The 23,371-nt window shown below is 43.2% G+C and overlaps 1 protein-coding gene across 2 annotated transcripts in view; it reads left to right on the plus strand.

The window, feature by feature from the left end:
- The first annotated feature begins 3,437 nt into the window (after positions 1-3,437).
- Positions 3,438-23,371, plus strand: part of LOC106593847 (noelin-2) — an 81,377-nt gene continuing 61,443 nt past the window's right edge. The window contains exon 1 of one of the 2 annotated variants that reach the window (XM_045710335.1): positions 3,438-3,865. In XM_045710335.1, coding sequence (XP_045566291.1) covers positions 3,800-3,865 — 66 coding nt within the window. In that variant the 5' untranslated portion in view covers positions 3,438-3,799. Of the gene's footprint in view, positions 3,866-10,974; positions 11,257-23,371 lie in introns of those variants that run through there. The other variant, XM_045710331.1, reaches the window with a different exon arrangement.

A 23,371-nucleotide genomic window follows, 5' to 3' on the forward strand; every position in this document is an offset into this window, starting at 1 on the left:
ATAATAAAAATATAGAAATTGAGTAAACTAGCTAGTAATATAGTAAACTAGATGGTAATTGAGTAAAATAGATATTAAGGTAGTGAACTATATAGTAATATAGTAAACTAGCTGGTAATTGAGTAAACTAGCAAGTAATAGTGCAAACTATCTAGTAATAAAGTGAACTAGAAAGTAATTTAGTAAACTAGATAGTGATATAGTAAATTAGATAGTAATGGAATAAAATAGCTAGTAATATAGTAATCTATCTAGTTTTTGAGTAAACTAGCTAGTAATTTAGTAAACTAGATAGTGATATAGTAAACTAGATAGTAATAGAGTAAAATAGCTAGTAATATACTAATCTATCTAGTATTTGAGTAAACTAGTTAGTAATTGAGTAAAATAGATATTAATGTAGTGAACTATATAGTAATATAGTAAACTAGCTGGTAATTGAGTAAACTAGCAAGTAATAGTGCAAACTATCTAGTAATAAAGTGAACTAGAAAGTAATTTAGTAAACTAGATAGTGATATAGTAAATTAGATAGTAATGGAATAAAATAGCTAGTAATATAGTAATCTATCTAGTTTTTGAGTAAACTAGCTAGTAATTTAGTAAACTAGATAGTGATATAGTAAACTAGATAGTAATAGAGTAAAATAGCTAGTAATATACTAATCTATCTAGTATTTGAGTAAACTAGTTAGTAATTTAGTAAACTAGATAGTAATATAGTAAACTAGATGGTGATATAGTAATCTATCTAGTATTTGAGTAAACTAGCTAGTAATTTAGTAAACTAGATAGTAATATAGTAAACTAGATAGTGATATAGTAAACTAGATAGTAATAGAGTAAACTATCTAGTAATTTAGTAAACTCGATAGTGATATAGTAAACTAGATAGTAATAGAGTAAACTATCTAGTAATTTAGTAAACTAGATAGTAATAGAGTAAACTAGCTAGTAATTTAGTAAACTAGATAGTGATATAGTAAACTAGATAGTAATATAGTAAACTAGCTAGTACTTTAGTAAAGTAGATAGTGATATAGTAAACTAGATAGTAATAGAGTAAACTAGCTAGTAATATAGTAAACTAGCTAGTAATAGATAAAACTGGATAGTAATATAGTAAACTAGCTAGTAATTTCTCTGAAATGTTTTGACACTGAATGCGTCTGCCTGCCTGTTGCAAAGGGCCCGGTTACCAATATGCAACATTTATAACATTATTCCCTAGCTTCATCTATTGCACAGTTACATTTCCATCAAAGAGACGTGTAACTACCCTTCCTGCTACGTGTGGTTCCATGGTTATTACAGTGTGCCGTCAAACATCAACAATAAAACATCTAGCCTCCAAACAGCTGGTAGCCACTGCTCCACGATCCACCACCAACCACTCCACTTGAATCTTTCATTTCCAGCTTGCTTCATTTTAATGGATGGCCAAATGTTCAAGTTTAGGTGGCTAATGAGCCCCGAGACGTTTTATCTCTACATTTCCTTCATAACGCTACATTTGAAAATGATTTGCTAGGAGGTAGCTAAGCGTTCTAGTTTGAAGATGTGGCGACAGTGCGTGGTAAACCACTAGCTATCTATTAACTTGGCACGTCAGTCCAATCAAAGTTACCGGGCATGAGACGTTGATTTATCTGTGGCCAATGACAATGAGCCTTCTTGGGCGGGCACTACTATTGTAAATCAATGGAGCGCTGAAGAACGGGGCTTTTGCTGACGAGCAGGTGCTGCGGTGACGTGGTGTCCCCATGAGTGACAGGCAGCACCCTGAGCCAATCAAGTACTCTCTGTAATGTCTCTGTCTGCCCCTCCTGCTCAGAAAGAGAAACAAACAGCTGCATCATGGATCTGCTTTACTCAATGATAACTGACCAGAACAACAATACAACGGCAAAACAACCACGTATGCTTTATTAGATCAACAACATCAAAAAAATGACATTGTTTGCTAACTGATATGATATATTGTTGTGACATGAAATAACATAATTTGCATGCACATCTCCTGGATAGCCCCATCTGCCCCACGTGACGCATCACCACTGTTCACCACATCACATCACCACATCTCTGTCTGTCTGTCTGTCTGTCTGTCTGTCTGTCTGTCTGTCTGTCTGTCTGTCTGTCTGTCTGTCTGTCTGTCTGTCTGTCTGTCTGTCTGTCTCTCTCTCTCTCTCTCTCTCTTCCTCTGTGCCTAAGTTTCTCTCTCTCTTTCTCTCTTTCTCTCTGCTTCAGTTTCTCTCTCTCTTCCTCACTCTCTCTCTCTTCCTCTGTGCCTAAGTTTCTGTCTCTCTCTCTCTCTCTCTCTCTCTCTCTCTGAAAACGTTTTACTGACCATCAACATGTCTGTGAAAGTGAGCCGGGAGAGGTCCAAACGTTTTACCGACCATCAACATGTCTGTGAAAGTGAGCCGGGAGAGGTTCAAACGTTTTACTGACCATCAACATGTCTGTGAAAGTGAGCCGGGAGAGGTGGGGACCTTTTATCGCCTTCTACATCAAAGAGAACAGTAAATAGAGAGAAATGAAAAGTCATGCATCCCTCTTCCTCTGCCTCTTTCCTTTTCTATTTATGACCTAGTTAGATATATTCTACCACCCTCCTCCTCCCTCTTCCTTCCTCTTTCTCTCTTTCTCTCCCTGATTTGATCCATTGTTCTCTTCTGGTCTTTACCTCTGATTCCTGCCACTATACTTCCTGTCCCTCCTTCTCTCCATCCTTCTCGACCTTCCTCCCTCCCTCTCTCTCTAGTGCCAATCACTTCACTCATTCTTCTTTCAACTACACTCACCGCAGAGAAAGAAGAGAGGAGAAGAACAATTTGCTAGAAGAGGGAGAGAGATCTGACTGACAGTGTGATAAGTCTGAAAGGCAGAGAGAGGGAAGGACAGACAAAGAGAGACAGAGAGTTAGATATACAGTACCAGTCAAAAGTTTGGACACACCTACTCATTCAAGGGTTTTTCTTTATTTTACTATTTTCTACATTGTAGAATAATAGTGAAGACATCAAAACTATAACACATATCATATAGTAACCAAAAAAGTGTTAAACAAATAAAAATAGATTTTTTATTTTAGATTCTTCAAAGTAGTCTTGGGGACTCTGTTCATTTTTTATTGTTTGTTTCACTTTTCTTTATTATCTATTTCCCATGCCAATAAAGCCCTTTGGATTGAAGCGAGAAAGAGAGAAAGAGAGAGAGAGAGAGAGAGAGAGAGAGCGAGAGAGAGAGAGAGAGAGAGAGAGAGAGAGAGAGAGAAAATGAGAGAGAGAAAATGAGGAGCTCAAACAGGACATTCAAGTAGCTCTACATTAAAGACCCAGAGTATAGACCCTCCCTCCCTCCTCCTCTGTAGTAACTCCCCTTCGTTTACCGGACAGGCAGGTCGTGTATTACACCTCCAGGCTCTGCTGTTAGAGCAGGGACAGGCACCAGAGCCCTGCGGGAGAAGACACACTCAGGCTGGGCAGACAGCCAACAGCAGTCCGCTATTGGTCATGGATCTCAGCAGAATAGAGTCAGAAAAAAATGGAATAAGAACAAATAATGTTATATAGTATAATATATACAGTATATATTTAGTACAGTTCAGATGTCGGGAAAAAATAATTGACAATTACCTTTAACAACGGAGTGGCCGGTGATTCGGTTCGGGTCTAGGCTAGGAGACGGTTATCCACGGAAAGACAGACTCTCGCTCTCGTATCCGCGGGGTATCACTATCAAAGGGGAGAAGAAGGGATCCAACGCACGCGCAGCCAGGCTCCGGGAAATCAGGATGGTCCTGTTACGTGCCTCCCGCGTGCAGCTGCTGATGTCGCTACTAACCCTCGTGCCGTGCGAGGTAGGGAAATCAACTATGCATCTATTTATCCATCATTCATTTTCCCCTTTTCCTCTGGACGGTTTGTTGTGGTCGCATGGTGATGGAAAGAGAGAGAGCGAGCCAGCGAGACTGTATGTGTGTGAACAGGGCGCACGCGAGTAGAATTCCCAAGTGCCGTTCATGAGTGATTTGATCAACTTCTCGTGGTTCTCCTCTTATAAAGGGTAAACGGAGTTGGTAGAGCTGCTGCATGTGTCACAGTGTGTGTGTGTGTGTGTGTGTGTGTGTGTGTGTGTGTCTATGTGTGTGTGTGTTTGTGTGTATTTGTGTCTGTGTGTGTGTGTCTGTGTGTGCAAGTGTATGTGTGTTTGTGTGCATGTCTGTCACACACACGGACGCAGACACATGCGCACACACACACACTCACACACATACACACACCACTGATGATAATGTGTTGCATTGTGCTGTGTTACACACACACACAGACACACACACACAGACACACACTCACAAACGCACACACACACGCACGCACAGACACACACACACACACACACACACACACACACACACACACACACACACACACACACACACACACACACACACACACACACACACACACACACACACACACACACACACACTGCTGACGTTACGCTTTGCTGTACTGCTGTCTCTGAACTCCTGGAGTATCCCATCTATCCTAATGTAGTAGTAATAGTAGTAGTAATGATGTGGGCGGCCCCAGAGAAAACATGCATTCACTTACTGCTCCTCAAGCTGCCAGCAAACCAGCTCTAGGATCAGGTCTACAAACTCAGTTAACAGGTATTCGTTAATTTAACTACAGCTCTAGGATCAGATTAGTAATGACCGTATCACCCCATCAATATGGAAGTAATGGTTTTGAGGACAAGGTGAAGCAAGAGGATTTGCTCTCTCTCTGTCTCCCTCTCTCTCTCAGTCCAATTTCAATTACATTTCTATTTAAAAGGCTTTATTGGCATGGGAAACATGTTTTTAAATTGCCAAAGCAAGTGAAATAGATATTAAACTCTCTCCCCTTCTCTCGCTCTCTGTGTATCTGCTTCCCTCTGCTGGGCGCTGGCTGTTACTGCTACACATTCAGGATCTCAGAAATGGACAGAGATTGTCCTAATGCCAATATGGATCCCCAAAACAGATAACAAAACCCAACAATCAAAAATGTACAAATGAATGCTCACAGCTGCATAGGACATAATGTCTAAGGCAGCGCTGCCCAAACTCTGTCCTGGGCCCCCCTTGGGTGCACATTCTGGGTTCTGCCCTAGCTGATTCAAATCATCAGAAATGGAATGAAAAAGCTGTGTAGTGCTCGGACAAAAACCTAAACGTGATGCTGGTCTAGGGGTGGATTCTACAGTCACTAGTAGAGATACTAGATGTCAGGTAACCAGTAAGTAGTACTACCAGGTGACAGTAGCAGGGAGTCTGTAGTACTACCAGGTGACAGTAGCAGGGAGTCTGTAGTACTACCAGGTGACAGTAGCAGGGAGTCTATAGTACTACCAGGTGACAGTAGCAGGGAGTCTGTAGTACTACCAGGTGACAATAGCAGGGAGTCAGGTAGCCAGTCTGTAGTACTACCAGCTGACAGTAGCAGGGAGTCTGTAGTACTACCAGGTGACAATAGCAGGGAGTCAGGTAATCAGTCTGTAGTACTACCAGGTAACAGTAGCAGGGAGTCTGTAGTACTACCAGGTGACAATAGCAGGGAGTCTGTAGTACTACCAGGTGACATTAGCAGGGAGTCTGTAGTACTACCAGGTGACAGTAGCAGGGAGTCTGTAGTACTACCAGGTGACAGTAGCAGGGAGTCTGTAGTACTACCAGGTGACAGTAACAGGGAGTCTGTAGTACTACCAGGTGACAATATCAGGGAGTCAGGTAACCAGTCTATAGTACTACCAGGTGACAGTAGCAGGGAGTCTATAGTACTACCAGGTGACAATAGCAGGGAGTCAGGTAATCAGTCTGTAGTACTACCAGTTGACAGTAGCAGGGAGTCTGTAATACTACCAGGTGACAGTAGCAGGGAGTCTGTAGTGCTACCAGGTGACAGTAGCAGGGAGTCTGTAGTACTACCAGGTGACAGTAGCCTGGAATCTGTAGTACTACCAGGTGACAATTGCAGGGAGTCAGGTAACCAGTCTGTAGTACTACCAGGTGACAGTAGCAGGGAGTCTGTAGTACATCCAGGTGACAGTACCAGGGAGTCTGTAGTACTACCAGGTGACAATAGCAGGGAGTCAGGTAACCAGTCTGTAGTACTATCAGGTGACAGTAGCAGGGAGTCTGTAATTCTACCAGGTGACAAAAGCAGGGAGTCTGTAGTACTACCAGGTGACAGTAGCAGGGAGTCATGTAACCAGTCTGTAGTACTACCAGGTGACAGTAGCAGGGAGTCTGTAGTACTACCAGGTGACAATAGCAGGGAGTCTGTAGTTCTACCAGGTGACAGTAGCAGGAAGTCTGTAGTGCTACCAAGTGACAGTAGCAGGGACTCTGTAGTACTACCAGGTGACAGTAGCAGGGAGTCTGTAGTACTACCAGGTGACGATAGCAGGGAGTCAGGTTACCAGTCTGTAGTACTACCAGGTGACAGTAGCAGGGAGTCCGTAGTACTACCAGGTGACAGTAGCAGGCAGTCTGCAGTGCTACCAGGTGACAGTAGCAGGGAGTCTGTAGTGCTACCAGGTGACAATAGCAGACAGTCAGGTAATCAGTCTGTAGTACTACCAGGTGACAGTAGCAGGGAGTCTGTAGTACTACCAGGTGACAATAGCAGGGAGTCTGTAGTACTTCCAGGTGACAGTATCAGGGAGTCTGTAGTACTACCAGGTGACAATAGCAGAGTCAGTCTGTAATTCTACCAGGTGACAGTAGCAGGGAGTCTGTAGTACAACCAGGTAACAATAGCAGGGAGTCTGTAGTACTACCAGGTAACAGTATCAGGGAGTCTGTAGTACTACCAGGTGACAATAGCAGGGAGACAGGTAACCAGTCTGTAATAGTACCAGGTGACATTAGTAGGGAGTCTGTAATTCTACCAGGTGACAATAGCAGGGAGTCTGTAGTACTACCAGGTGACAGTAGCACGGAGTCTGTAGTACTACCAGGTGACAATAGCAGGGAGTCAGATAACCAGTCTGTAGTACTACCAGGTGACAGTAGCAGGGAGTCTGTAGTACTTACAGGTGACAATAGCAGGCAGTCAGGTAACCAGCCTGTTGTACTACTAGATGACAATAGCAGGGAGTCTGTAGTACTACCAGGTGACAATAGCAGGCAGTCAGGTAAGCAGTCTGTAGTACTACCAGGTGACAATCGCAGGGAGTCTGTAGTACTACCAGGTGACAGTAACAGGCAGTCAGGTAACCAGTCTGTATGCTACCAGGTGACAATAGCAGGGAGTCTGTAGTACTACCAGGTGACAATAGCAGGGAGTCTGTAGTACTACCAGGAGACAATAGCAGGGACTCTGTTGTACTACCAGGTGACAGTAGCAGGGAGTCTGTAGTACTACCAGGTGACAATAGCAGGGAGTCTGTAGTACTACCAGATGCCAATAGCAGGCAGTCAGGTAACCAGTCTGTGGTACTACCAGGTGACAATAGCAGGCAGTCAGGTAACCAGTCTGTAGTACTACCAGGTGCCAATAGCAGGGAGTCTGTAGTACTACCAGGTGCCAATAGCAGGGAGTCAGGTAACCAGCCTGTGGTACTACCAGGTGACAATAGCAGGCAGTCAGGTAACCAGTCTGTAGTACTACCAGGTGCCAATAGCAGGGAGTCAGGTAACCAGCCTGTGGTACTACCAGGTGCCAATAGCAGGCAGTCAGGTAACCAGTCTGTAGTACTACCAGGTGACAATAGCAGACAGTCAGGTAAACAGACTGTAGTAGTCACTCCTAGCCACAAGGGGGCAGTGTGGTCTCAGACATGGTGTAAGTAGGCTCTGGGTAGTCTCATATCATGTAGTACTGTGTGGATACTCAAGGGGGCGGTACTGAGTTATAATATATTCTGATTTTACGTGTTCACACAGGGACACTTACACTTACACAAGCACACACACACACACACATGCACACACACACACACACACACACACACACACACACACACACTGGAGACTCATATCTCCCTCACTAGCTTTAGAAGCTGGGAAAATACCATTAAATGGAACATTTTGTAAGAAGGAGAGCAGATAATGAAGAAGAGAGAGGCAGAGAGAGAGAGGAGAGAGGGAGAGGAGAGAGAGAGAGAGAGAGAGAGAGAGAGAACCACTGCACAACCACTGCACAACAGCAGAACCTGAGACGGAGCTGCATTTCCTGACAAAATGTCAAAAATATAAAACAATTAGAGAGTGTAATTTCCCCAAATTTGAAACCAAAGACCTCTCTGATGAGGATAGGCTACCCGTCCTGTTGGGGGAGGACGCAGAGAGCTGTGTGTTGGCAGCGCACTACATTGCTGCCTGCCATAAGTTGAGGGACAGTGTCTGACAGACCAATAAACCTGCACATGTACTCTACTGTATGGCTATTGTTATTGTTGAATGTATGGTTATTTTGACCCTTGGTTATTGTTGTTACTGTTGACAATTTTGATTCTCATTTTTATTTATTTTTATATTCTAAATATCCTAAATAAGCTTTGGCAATATGTACATTGTTACATCATGCCAATAAAGCGAATTGAATTGAATTGAATTGAATTGAGAGAGAGGAGAGAGAGAGAGAGAGGAGAGAGAGAGAGGAGAGAGAGGAGAGAGAGAGAGAGAGAGGAGAGAGAGAGAGAGAGAGAGAGAGAGAGAGAGAGGGAGAGAGAGAGGAGAGAGAGAGGAGAGAGAGAGGAGAGAGAGAGAGAGAGAGAGAGAGAGAGAGAGAGAGGAGAGAGAGATGAATGAGAGAGAGAATGAGAGAGAGAGGAGAGGGAGAGAGAGAGAGTGGAGAGAGAAAGGAGAGAGTGAGATGAGAGAGAGGAGAGGGAGAGAGAGAGTGAGAGAGGAGAGAGAGAAAGGAGAGAGAAAGGAGAGAGGAGAGCGAGATGAGCGAGAGAGAGAGAAAATGAGAGAGAATGAGAGAGAGAGAGAGAGAGAGAGGAGAGGGAGATGAGAGAGAGAGAGAGAGAGAGAATGATAGAGAGAATGAGAGAGAGAAGAGGGAGAGAGAGAGAGGAGAGAGAAAGGAGAGAGCGAGATGAGAGAGAGGAGAGGGAGAGAGAGAGTGAGAGAGAGAGAGAGAGAGAAAGGAGAGAGAAAGGAGAGAGGAGAGCGAGAGAGAGAGAGAGAGAGAGAGAGAGAGAGAGAGAGAGAAAGGAGAGAGAGAGAGAGAAAGGAGAGAGGAGAGCGAGATGAGCGAGAGAGAGAGAGGAGAGAGAGAAAGGAGAGAGGAGAGAGAAAGGAAAGAGGAGAGCGAGATGAGAGAGAGAATGAGAGAGAGAGGAGAGGAGAGCGAGAGAGAGAAATAGGTACATTTTGTCACTCGTTTTGTTCAATATCATGAAGTAATTTCACTTGGCAGAACGTCAGCCTGTTGGCCATTCCAATTAAGCAAATTGAGAAGGTGGTGTGTGTCTTTAGTCAGTCTCTGTGCTCAGTCAGTGTGTGGGAGTGTATACCAGCAGGAGGGAGGGAGGATAAAACCCAGAGCATAGCTGGCTCTGTCTCAGTCTTTCTCTGGCAAGCTACAGAGTACAGACTTTAGGATTACACGCCACACTCCTATTTTTTTCAATCTCTCTCTCCTCTCTCGCTCCTCTACCTCATTCTCTCTCTCCTCTCTCTCTCTCTCTCTCTCTCTCTCTCTCTCTCTCTCTCTCCTCTCTCTCTCCCTCTCTCTCCTCTCCCTCTCTCTCCTCTCCCTCTCTCTCCCCCCCCCCTCTCTCTCTCTCTCTCTCTCTCTCTCTCTCTCCTCTCTCTCTCTCTCTCTCCTCTCTCTCTCCTCTCTCTCCGTATGTGACTCTCTCAGTACTGGGATCTATAGGTTGCTACTGTTAGAAGACACTGTGGAAGCGGTAGGGGGAGTAGCTGGGACTTTGGCATCGATGCCTTCATAAGGACTGGAGCTCTATCGTTGTCTAGTGGATCGCTACCTGGACTGGACTAAGCTCTGGGACGTGGTTGAGGAACACTTGGGACGTGGTTGAGGAACCGTTGGGACGTGGTTGAGGAACCGTTGGGACTTGGTTGAGGAACCATTGGGACTTGGTTGAGGGACTGTTGGGTCGTGGTTGAGGGACTGTTGGAACGTGGCTGAGGAACCGTTGGGACGTGGTTGAGGAACCATTGGGACTTGGTTGAGGGACTGTTGGGTCGTGGTTGAGGGACTGTTGGAACGTGGCTGAGGAACCGTTGGGACGTGGTTGAGGAACCATTGGGACTTGGTTGAGGGACTGTTGGGACGTGGTTGAGGGACTGTTGGGGACTTTAGCAAGTCTTCCAGGCAGATTTGTAGACTCTTTTGGAGCAGAGTGTTAAGGATCCGGTCCTGTCCTCAACGTGTGAGCATCTCTCTGTGGGTCCATGAGTGGATAGCAGGTCTGTGTGATTTGGTGTGTGTGAGTTCCTGTGTGACTTGGTGTGTGTGAGTGAGTGTGTGACTTGGTGTGTGTGACTTGGTGAGGGTGACTTGGTGTGTGTGACTTGGTGTGTGTGAGTTCCTGTGTGACTTGGTGTGTGTGAGTGAGTGTGTGACTTGGTGTGTGTGACTTGGTGAGGGTGACTTGGTGTGTGTGACTTGGTGTGTGTGAGTTCCTGTGTGATTTGGTGTGTGTGACTTGGTGTGTGTGTGAACGTTCCTGTGTGTGTGTGAGTGTGTGACTTGGTGTGTGTGTGTGAACGTTCCTGTGTGTGTGTGAGTGTGTGACTTGGTGTGTGTGTGACTGTGTATGTGATTCGGTGTGTGAGCGTGTGTGTGATTTGGTGTGTGTGAGCGTTCCTGTGTGTGTGTGTGTGTGTGTGTGTGTGTGTGTGTGTGTGTGTGTGTGTGTGTGTGTGTGTGTGTGTGTGTGTGTGTGTGTGTGTGTGTGTGTGATTTAGTGTGTGTGAGTGAGTGTGTGACTTGGTGTGTGTGAGCGTTCCTGTATGTGTGTGTGTGTGTGAGTGTGTGATTTAGTGTGTGTGAGTGAGTGTGTGACTTAGTGTGTGTGAGCGTTCCTGTATGTGTGTGTGTGTGTGAGTGTGTGAGTGTGACTGTGTGTGCTAGCTCAGCCAGGATGAGTGTTCCCATGTTAAAGATTGGAGCGGTGCTGAGCACCATGGCCATGGTGACTAACTGGATGTCCCAGACACTACCCTCTCTAGTGGGGCTCAACGCCACCAGCCCTGACGGAAACCACCAGAGGATCATCAGCGTACGTACACACACACACACACACACACACACACACACACACACACACACACACACACACACACACACACACACACACACACACACACACACACACACACACATACGCACGCACGCACACACACACACTTACGCACGCACGCCTACAACCACACAAACACACACACACACACATACACACACACACACACACACGTACACACGCACACACACACACGTGCACACACACGTACACATAAACACACATACATACACGCACACACACACACACGCGCACACTCAGACGTACACACGCACGCGCACACACAGACACACACACACATACACACGCACACAGCGATGGACACACAGTGACGCAGACAGAGACATACATAAAGACACAGACCTGAACCAGACATCTCTCCTGCTGTGTGACTGGGTGGAACAAACACAGACCTGAACCAGACATCTCTCCTGCTGTGTTCCTGGGTGGGGTAGACAGACAGGATAGAAGGAAGAGAGGGAGGGAGTCAGAAAGCTAGAATGAAAGAGTGACAGAAAGAGGGGGAAGGAGAGATCATGCATCTAAATATCTCAGGAAACACATCCATCCATCTGTGAGAGATACTATTACAGTTATGAGTCACACACACACACACACACACACACACACACACACACACACACACACACACACACACACACACACACACACACACACACACACACACACAGCCAACGAAACAAGGTTTCTGTCCCCCTGAGGGATGGTGACTAACCTACATGGACTGGGTCGTCCTGGCAACCCCAGACCTGGCCGATGGTCCTGTGGAACTCAGTTGGGAGAGCAGGGCACTTGCAATGCCAGGGCAGTGGATCTGAGTCCTATTACAACCCAGAAATAACATGCACACATGACTCTATGTCTCTTTGGATTAAAGTGTCTGCTAAATGGTATCTATTATTATGTTTCTGGTCACTGGCTGTAAGACACACACACACACACACACACACACACACACACACACACACACACACACACACACACACACACACACACACACACACACACACACACACACAGTGAATTCATAGTGATGCTATAGTGGCGTTATAGTGGTGTTATATTGATGTTATAGTGGGGTTATAGTGATGTTATAGTGGTGTTATAGTGGTGTTATAGTGATGTTATAGTGATGTTATAGTGGTGTTACAGTGATGTTATAGTGGCATTATAGTGATGTTATGTTATAGTGGTGTTATAGTGGTGTTATAGTGGTGTTATAGTGGTGTTACAGTGATGTTATAGTGGTGTAATAGTGATGTTATAGTGGTGTTATAGTGATTTTATGGTATAGTGATGTTATAGGGATGTTATAGTGGTGTTATAGTGTTGTTATAGTGGTGTTATAGTGATGTTATAGTGGTGTTATAGTGGTGTTATGTTATAGTGGTGTTACAGTGATGTTATGGTGGTGTTATAGTGATGTTATAGTGATGTTATGTTATAGTGGTGTTATAGTGGTGTTATAGTGATGTTATAGTGGCGTTATAGTGATGTTATGTTATAGTGGTGTTATAGTGGTGTTACAGTGATGTTATAGTGGTGTAATAGTTTTTTACATTTTTACATTTTATTCATTTAGCAGACGCTCTTATCCAGAGCGACTTACAGTAGTGAATGCATACATTTCATACATTTCTTTTCTTCCGTACTGGTCCCCCGTGGGAATCGAACCCAATTGATGTTATAGTGGTGTTACAGTGATGTTATAGTGGCATTATAGTGATGTTATGTTATAGTGGTGTTATAGTGGTGTTATAGTGGTGTAATAGTGATGTTATAGTGGTGTTATAGTGATGTTATGGTATAGTGATGTTATAGGGATGTTATAGTGGTGTTATAGTGGTGTTATAGTGGTGTTACAGTGATGTTATAGTGGTGTAATAGTGATGTTATAGTGGTGTTATAGTGATGTTATGGTATAGTGATGTTATAGGGATGTTATAGTGGTGTTATAGTGGTGTTATAGTGGTGTTATAGTGATGTAATAGTGGTGTTATAGTGGTGTTATAGTGATGTTATGTTATAGTGGTGTTACAGTGATGTTATGGTGGTGTTATAGTGATGTTATAGTGATGTTATAGTGATGTTATGTTATAGTGGTGTTATAGTGATGCTATGGTGACCCTATAGTTATGTTATAGTGATGTTAAGTTATGGTGGTGTTAGAGTGATGTTATAGTATTGTTATGTTATAGTGGTATTATAGTGGTGTTATATTGATATTAGAGTGGTGTTATAGTGATGGTATGTTATGGTGGTGTTATAGTGGTGTTATAGTGATGTTATGTTATAGTGGTGTTATAGTTATGTTATAGTGATGTTATAGTGGTGTTATAGTTATGTTATTGTGGTGTTATAGTGATGTTATAGGGATGTTATTGTGGTGTTATAGTGGTGTTATAGTGGTGTTATAGTTGTGTTATAGTGATGTTATAGTGGTGTTATAGTGGTGTTATAGTGATGTTATGGTGGTGTTATAGTGATGTTATAGTGGTGTTATAGTGATGTTATGTTATAGTGTTGTTATAGTGATGTTATGGTGATGTTATAGTTATGTTATAGTGATGTTATGTTATGGTGGTGCTATAGTGGTGTTATAGTGGTGTTACAGGGGTGTTATAGTGATGTTAGAGTGGTGTTATAGTGATGTTATGTCATGGTGGTGTTAGAGTGGTGTTATAGTGATGTTTTGTTATAGTGGTGTTATAGTTATGTTATTGTGGTGTTATAGTGATGTTATAGTGATGTTATTGTGGTGTTATAGTGGTGTTATAGTGGTGTTATAGTGATGTTATAGTGGTGTTATAGTGATGTTATGTTATAGTGGTGTTATAGTGATGTTATGGTGGTGTTATAGTGATGTTATATTGGTGTTATAGTGATGTTATGTTATAGTGGTGTTATAGTGATGTTATGGTGATGTTATAGTTATGTTATAGTGAAGTTATGTTATGGTGGCGCTATAGTGATGTTATAGTGATGTTATGGTGATGTTATAGTTATGTTAAGTTATGGTGGTGTTAGAGTGATGTTATAGTGGTGTTATAGTAATGTTATGTTATAGTGGTGTTATAGTGGTGTTATAGTGATGTTATGTTATAGGGGTGTTATAGTGGTGTTATAGTGATGTTAGAGTGGTGTTATAGTAATGTTATGTTATAGTGGTGTTATAGTGGTGTTATAGTGATGTTATGTTATAGTGGAGTTATAGTGGTGTTATAGTGATGTTATATTATATTAGTGTTATAATGGTGTTATAGTGGTGTTATAGTGATTTTATGTTATAAGTATGTTATAGGGATGTTATAGTGGTGTTATAGTGGTGTTATGTTATAGTGATGTTAAGTTATGGTGGTGTTAGAGTGATGTTATAGTTTTGTTATAGTAATTTTATGTTATAGTGGTGTTATAGTGGTGTTATAGTGATGTTATGTTATAGGGGTGTTATAGTGGTGTTATAGTGATGTTAGAGTGGTGTTATAGTAATGTTATGTTATAGTGGTGTTATAGTGGTGTTATAGTGATGTTATGTTATAGTGGAGTTATAGTGGTGTTATAGTGATGTTATATTATATTAGTGTTATAATGGTGTTATAGTGGTGTTATAGTGATTTTATGTTATAAGTATGTTATAGGGATGTTATAGTGGTGTTATAGTGGTGTTATGTTATAGTGATGTTATAGTGGTGTTATAGTGGTGTTATAGTGATGTTATGTTATTGTGGTGTTATAGTGGTATTATGTTATAGTGGTGTTATATTGATGTTATAGTGGTGTTATAGTGGTGTTATCGTCATGTTATGGTGGTGTTATAGTGATGTTATAGTGGTGTTATAGTGATGTTATAATGGTGTTATAGTGGTGTTATAGTGATGTTATAGTGGTGTTATAGTGGTGTTATTGTGATGTTATAGTTATGTTATAGTGGTGTTATAGTGATGTTATAGTGATGTTATAGTGGTGTTGTAGTGATGTTATAGGTAAAGTATAGGTAAAGGAGGGGAGAGGTAAAGTATAGGTAAAGGAGGGGAGAGGTAATGGAGAGTTAAAGGAGAGGTAAAGGAGAGAAAAAGGAGGGGTAATGGAGAGTTAAAGGAGAGGTAAAGGAGAGAAAAAGGAGGGGTAAAGGAGAGGAGAGATAATGGAGCGGTACAGGAGAGGTAAAGGAGAGAAAAAGGAGGGGTAATGGAGAGTTAAAGGAGAGGTAAAGGAGAGAAAAAGGAGGGGTAAAGGAGAGGAGAGGTAAAGGAGAGATTTTACAAATGGTAGAGGAGAGGTAAAGGAAAGGAGGGGTAAAGGAGAGGTAAAGGAGAGGTAATGGAGAGGAGAGATAAATGAGAGGTAGAGAGATAAAGGAAAGGAGGGATGACCCTATGGAGATTCTCTCTCTCCAATTGAAGGGGCTTTATTGGCATGGGAAACATATGTTGACATTGCCAAAGATGTAATGGTCATCGTATGAAAGGGACCAAGGCGCAGCGGGTTGAGTGCTCATTTTAACTTTTAATTTAGAACACTGAAAACACAAAACAAGAAAACGCACGAACGCACAGCAATGCACAAACAACTTCCCACAAAGGGACAGGCGAAACAGGGCTACCTAAGTATGACTCTGAATCAGCAACAACGATGTACAGCTGTTCCCGATTGAGAGCCATACCAGGCCAACACAAAGAAATACACAACATAGAAAACCATAGAAATACAAAACATTACCCAAAAACCCCGGAACACATAAATCAAACACCCCTCTTACATAAATACATATCCCATTAAACCCCGAACCACATAAAACAAATACCCCCTGCCACGTCCTGACCAAACTACAATAACCAATAACCCCTTATACTGGTCAGGACGTGACAAAAGCAAGTGAAGTAGTTAATTAATATACAAAAGTGAAATAAACAATAAAAATTAACAGTAAAAACATTAAATTCACAGAAGTTCCAAAAGAATAAAGACATTACTGTCACGTTCGTCGTATGAAGGAGACCAAGGCGCAGCGTGCGTAGAGTTCCACATTCTCTTTAATAGTGAAACTTACAACCAAAACAACAAAGAAATAACAAACGTGCAGTAATGCAGTGCACAAGGCAACAATACAAAAACAAGATCCCACAAAAAACCCAGTGGGAAAAGGCTGCCTAAATATGATCCCCAATCAGAGACCATGAAAGACAGCTGCATCTGATTGGGAACCATATCAGGCCAACATAGAAATCCAAACATAGATATACATAATCTAGAATGCCCACCCAAATCACACCCTGACCTAACCAAATAGAGAAATAACAAGGCTCTCTACGGTCAGAGTGTGACAATTACAAATGTCATATTATGTATATATACAGTGTTGTAACGATGTGCAAATGGTTAAAGTACAAAAGGTAAAATAAATAAGCATAATATGGGTTGTGTTTACAATGGTGTTTGATCTTCACTGATTGACCTTCTCTTGTGGCAACAGGTCACACATCTTGCTGCTGTGATGGCACACTGGTATTTCACCCAGTAGATATGGAACCTTTTTTGGAACACAATTATTTTTTTCTTACTGAGATTTACTGTCAGGCCCAGGTCAGGCAGAACCTGAGCAGAAGATCTAGGTGCTGCTGTAGGCCCTCTTTGGTTGGGGACAGAAGAACCAGATCATCGGTAGACATTTGACTTCAGATTCTAGTAGGGTGAGGCCGGGCGCTGCAGGCTGTTCTAGAGTTTATAATGTCGTATGTTTTTCCCCCAACACCACTTTCCATCAATTTATATAGCAGACCCTCATGTATAGCAGACCCTCATATATAGCAGACCCTCATGTATAGCAGACCCTCATATATAGCAGACTCTCATGTATAGCAGACTCTCATATATAGCAGACTCTCATGTATAGCAGACTCTCATGTATAGCAGACCCTCATATATAGTAGACTCTCATGTATAGCAGACTCTCATGTATAGCAGACCCTCATGTATAGCAGACCCTCATGTATAGCAGACTCTCATGTATAGCAGACTCTCATATATAGCAGACTCTCATGTATAGCAGACCCTCATGTAAAGCAGACCCTCATATATAGCAGACCCTCATGTATAGCAGACCCTCATATATAGCAGACCCTCATGTATAGCAGACTCTCGTGTATAGCAGACCCTCATGTATAGCAGACTCTCATATATAGCAGACCCTCATGTATAGCAGACCCTCATGTATAGCAGACCCTCATATATAGCAGACCCTCATGTATAGCAGACTCTCATATATAGCAGACCCTCATGTATAGCAGACCCTCATGTATAGCAGACCCTCATATATAGCAGACTCTCATGTATAGCAGACCCTCATATATAGCAGGCCCTTATGTATAGCAGACCCTCATGTAAAGCAGACCCTCATATATAGCAGACCCTCGTGTATAGCAGACTCTCGTGTATAGCAGACTCTCATGTATAGCAGACCCTCATGTAAAGCAGACCCTCATATATAGCAGACCCTCATGTATAGCAGACTATCGTGTATAGCAGACTCTCATGTATAGTAGACCCTCATGTATAGCAGACTCATGTATAGCAGACTCATGTATAGCAGACTCATGTATAGCAGACCCTCATGTATAGCAGACCCTCATGTGACGTGACTGAACACCTGTTTCCTGTTTCCGGTCACAACTTGCAGACTTGTTTACGCTGCTGTGCGTTTTGTTGCCGATCTTACTTTGCTACCTGACGGTTTTTTACTTTTTCATTACCGTATATTTTGACTTTTTCCCTCACTCAACTTTTTTCATTCAACTTTTTCACCCCGGAGGTTTTATCTGGACATGGTTCGTCAGGACTTCAAACAGCCGAAGCTAAGTAACATTAACATGATGCCTTCTAATTGCAGTCGTTGTACTTATAATATACAGGAGAACGATCGCCTTACGGCAAGGATAGCTGTGCTGCAAGCCCAGCTTCAGACGCGATCGTTAGGCAAGGGTAATTTCAGTGTAGGAAAGGATGAAACAGCGTCTGTGCCACCAGTAAGTACAGATAGTAACGTTAGTATAAACCCCCTCGCACGGTCCCCGCAGCCGGACATCTTTCTCATGGCTTCTGGAGGGAAACGCTGTAGGAATGCTCAACCGGTGTCGCTTATTCAGCCGACAGAAACTTTCAACCGGTTCTCCCCATTAAGCGAGTCGGAGTCGGAGGCCGAGACTTCTCTGGTCTCTACTCCTCCCGTTGTGGGGTCTGAGACGCCGACGGCTCCCACCATTAGCTCTGACAAATTGAAAACCCTAGTCATTGGCGACTCCATTACCCGCAGTATTAGACTTAAAACTAATCATCCAGCGATCATACACTGTTTACCAGGGGCAGGGCTACCGACGTTAAGGCTAATCTAAAGACGGTGCTGGCTAAAGCTAAAACTGGCGAGTATAGAGATATTGTTATCCACGTCGGCACCAACGATGTTAGGATGAAACAGTCAGAGGTCACCAAGCGCAACATAGCTTCAGCGTGTAAATCAGCTAGAAAGATGTGTCGGCATCGATTAATTGTCTCTGGCCCCCTCCCAGTTAGGGGGAGTGATGAGCTCTACAGCACAGTCTCACAACTCAATCGCTGGTTGAAAACTGTTTTCTGCCCCTCCCAAAAGATAGAATTTGTAGATAATTGGCCCTCTTTCTGGGACTCACCCACAAACAGGACCATGCCTGGCCTGTTGAGGAGTGACGGACTCCATCCTAGCTGGAGGGGTGCTCTCATCTTATCTACGAATATAGACAGGGCTCTAACTCCTCTAGCTCCACAATGAAATAGGGTGCAGGCCAGGCAGCAGGCTGTTAGCCAGCCTGCCAGCTTAGTGGAGTCTGCCACTAGCACAGTCAGCGTAGTCAGCTCAGCTTTCCCCATTGAGACCGTGTCTGTGCCTCGATCTAGGTTGGGCAAAATTAAAAATGGCGGTGTTCGCTTTAGCAATCTCACTAGTATAAAGACCTCCTCCATTCCTGCCATTATTGAAAGAGATTGTGATACCTCACATCTCAAAATTGGGTTACTTAATGTTAGATCCCTCACTTCCAAGGCAGTTATAGTCAATGAACTAATCACTGATAATAATCTTGATGTGATTGGCCTGACTGAAACATGGCTTAGCCTGATGAATTTACTGTGTTAAATGAGGCCTCACCCCCTGGTTACACTAGTGACCATACCCCCCGTGCATCCGGCAAAGGCGGAGGTGTTGCTAACATTTACGATAGCAAATTTCAATTTACAAAAAAAACAATGACGTTTTCGTCTTTTGAGCTTCTAGTCATGAAATCTATGCAGCCTACTCACTCACTTTTTATAGCTACTGTTTACAGGCCTCCTTGGCCATATGCAGTGTTCCTCACTGAGTTCCCTGAATTCCTATCGGATCTTGTAGTCATAGAAGATAATATTCTAATTTTTGGTGACTTTAACATTCACATGGAAAAGTCCACAGACCCACTCCAAAAGGCTTTCGGAGCCATCATTGACTCAGTGGGTTTTGTCCAACATGTCTCTGGACCTACTCACTGCCACAGTCATACTCTGGACCTAGTTTTGTCCCATGGAATAAATGTTGTGGATCTTAATGTTTTTCCTCATAATCCTGGACTATCGGACCACCATTTTATTACGTTTGCAATTGCAACAAATAATCTGCTCAGACCCCAACCAAGGAGCATTAAAAGTTGTGCTATAAATTCTCAGACAACCCAAAGATTCCTTGATGCCCTTCCAGACTGCCTCTGCCTACCCAAGGACGTCAGAGGACAAAAATCAGTTAACCACCTAACCGAGGAACTCAATTTAACCTTGCGCAATACCCTAGATGCAGTTGCACCCCTAAAAATTAAAAACATCTGTCATAAGAAACTAGCTCCCTGGTATACAGAAAATACACGAGCTCTGAAGCAAGCTTCCAGAAAATTGGAACGGAAATGGCGCCACACCAAACTGGAAGTCTTCCGACTAGCTTGGAAAGACAGTACCGTGCAGTATCGAAGAGCCCTCACTGCTGCTCGATCATCCTATTTTTCCAACTTAATTGAGGAAAATAAGAACAATCCGAAATTTCTTTTTGATACTGTCGCAAAGCTAACTAAAAAGCAGCCTTCGCAAATGGAGGATGGCTTTCACTTCAGCAGTAATAAATTTATGAACTTCTTTGAGGAAAAGATCATGATCATTAGAAAGCAAATTACAGACTCCTCTTTAAATCTGGGTATTCCTCCAAAGCTCCATTGTCCTGAGTCTACACAACTCTGCCAGGACCTAGGATCAAGGGAGATACTAAAGTGTTTTAGTACTATATCTCTTGACACAATGATGAAAATAATCATGACCTCCAAACCCTCAAGCTGCATACTGGACCCTATTCCAACTAAACTACTGAAAGAGCTGCTTCCTGTGCTTGGCCCTCCTATGTTGAACATAATAAACGGCTCTCTATCCACCGGATGTGTACCAAGCTCACTAAAAGTGGCAGTAATAAAGCCTCTCTTGAAAAAGCCGAATCTTGATCCAGAAATTATAAAAAACTTTCGGCCTATATCGAATCTTCCATTCCTCTCAAAAATTGTAGAAAAAGCTGTTGCACAGCAACTCACTGCCTTCCTGAAGACAAACAATGTATACGAAACGCTTCAGTCTGGTTTTAGACCCCATCATAGCACTGAGACTGCACTTGTGAAGGTGGTAAATGACCTTTTAATGACGTCAGACCGAGGCTCTGCATCTGTCCTCGTGCTCCTAGATCTTAGTGCCGCTTTTGATACCATTGATCACCACATTCTTTTGGAGAGATTGGAAACCCAAATTGGTCTACATGGACAAGTTCTGGCCTGGTTTAGATCTTATCTGTCGGAAAGATATCAGTTTGTCTCTGTGAATGGTTTGTCCTCTGACAAATCAATTGTAAATTTCGGTGTTCCTCAAGGTTCCGTTTTAGGACCACTATTGTTTTCACTATATATTTTACCTCTTGGGGATGTCATTCGAAAACATAATGTTAAATTTCACTGCTATGCGGATGACACACAGCTGTACATTTCAATGAAACATGGTGAAGCCCCAAAATTGCCCTCGCTAGAAGCCTGTGTTTCAGACATAAAGAAGTGGATGGCTGCAAACTTTCTACTTTTAAACTCGGACAAAACAGAGATGCTTGTTCTAGGTCCCAAGAAACAAAGAGATCTTCTGTTGAATCTGACAATTAATCTGGATGGTTGTACAGTCGTCTCAAATAAAACTGTGAAGGACCTCTGCGTTACTCTGGACCCTGATCTCTCTTTTGAAGAACATATCAAGACTGTTTCAAGGACAGCTTTTTTCCATCTACGTAACATTGCAAAAATCAGAAATTTTCTGTCCAAAAATGACGCAGAAAAATTAATCCATGCTTTTGTTACTTCTAGGCTGGACTACTGCAATGCTCTACTTTCCGGCTACCCGGATAAAGCACTAAATAAAGTTCAGTTAGTGCTAAATACGGCTGCTAGAATCCTGACTAGAACCAAAAAATTTGATCATATTACTCCAGTGCTAGCCTCCCTACACTGGCTTCCTGTTAAGGCAAGGGCTGATTTCAAGGTTTTACTGCTAACCTACAAAGCATTACATGGGCTTGCTCCTACCTATCTTTCCGATTTGGTCCTGCCGTACATACCTACACGTACGCTACGGTCACAAGACGCAGGCCTCCTAATTGTCCCTAGAATTTCTAAGCAAACGGCTGGAGGTAGGGCTTTCTCCTATAGAGCTCCATTTTTATGGAATGGTCTGCCTACCAATGTGAGAGACGCAGACTCAGTCTCAACCTTTAAGTCTTTACTGAAGACTTATCTCTTCAGTAGGTCCTATGATTAAGTATAGTCTGGCCCAGGAGTGTGAAGGTGAACGGAAAGGCTGGAGCAACGAACCGCCCTTGCTGTCTCTGCCTTGCCGGTTCCCCTCTTTCCACTGGGATTCTCTGCCTCTAACCCTTTTACAGGGGCTGAGTCACTGGCTTACTGGTGTTCTTCCATGCCGTCCATGGGAGGGGTGCGTCACTTGAGTGGGTTGAGTCACTGACGTGGTCTTCCTGTCTGGGTTGGCGCCCCCCCTTGGGTTGTGCCATGGCGGAGATCGTTGTGGGCTATACTCGGCCTTGTCTTAGGACGGTAAGTTGGTGGTTGGAGACATCCCTCTAGTGGTGTGGGGGCTGTGCTTTGGCAAAGTGGGTGGGGTTATATCCTGCCTGTTTGGCCCTGTCCGGGGGTATCATCGGATGGGGCCACAGTGTCTTCTGATCCCTCCTGTCTCAGCCTCCAGTATCTATGCTGCAGTAGTTTATGTGTCGGGGGGCTAGGGTCAGTCTGTTACATCTGGAGTATTTCTCTTGTCTTATCCGGTGTCCTGTGTGAATTTAAATATGCTCTCTCTAATTCTCTCTTTCTCTCTTTCTGTCTTTCTCTCGGAGGACCTGAGCCCTAGGACCATGCCTCAGGACTACCTGGTATGATGACTCCTTGCTGTCCCCAGTCCACCTGGCCGTGCTGCTGCTCCAGTTTCAACTGTTCTGCCTGCGGCTATGGAACCCTGACCTGTTCACCGGACGTGCTTGTTGCACCCTCGACAACTACTATGATTATTATTATTTGACCATGCTGGTCATTTATGAACATTTTAACATTTTAACATCTTGACCATGTTCTGTTATAATATCCACCCTGCACAGCCAGAAGAGGACTGGCCACCCCTCATAGCCTGGTTCCTCTCTAGGTTTCTTCCTAGGTTTTTGGCCTTTTCTAGGGAGTTTTTCCTAGGGAGTTTTTCCTAGCCACCGTGCTTCTTTCACATGCTTTGCTTGCTGTTTGGGGTTTTAGGCTGGGTTTCTGTACAGCACTTTGAGATATCAGCTGATGTACGAAGGGCTATATAAAAATAAATCTGATTTGATTTGATTTGATGTATAGCAGACTCTCGTGTATAGCAGACCCTCATGTATAGCAGACCCTCATATATAGCAGACCCTCATGTATAGCAGACTCTCGTGTATAGCAGACACTCATGTATA

Source organism: Salmo salar, chromosome ssa02, assembly GCF_905237065.1.
Source record: "Salmo salar chromosome ssa02, Ssal_v3.1, whole genome shotgun sequence".
Lineage (NCBI taxonomy): Eukaryota > Metazoa > Chordata > Actinopteri > Salmoniformes > Salmonidae > Salmo > Salmo salar.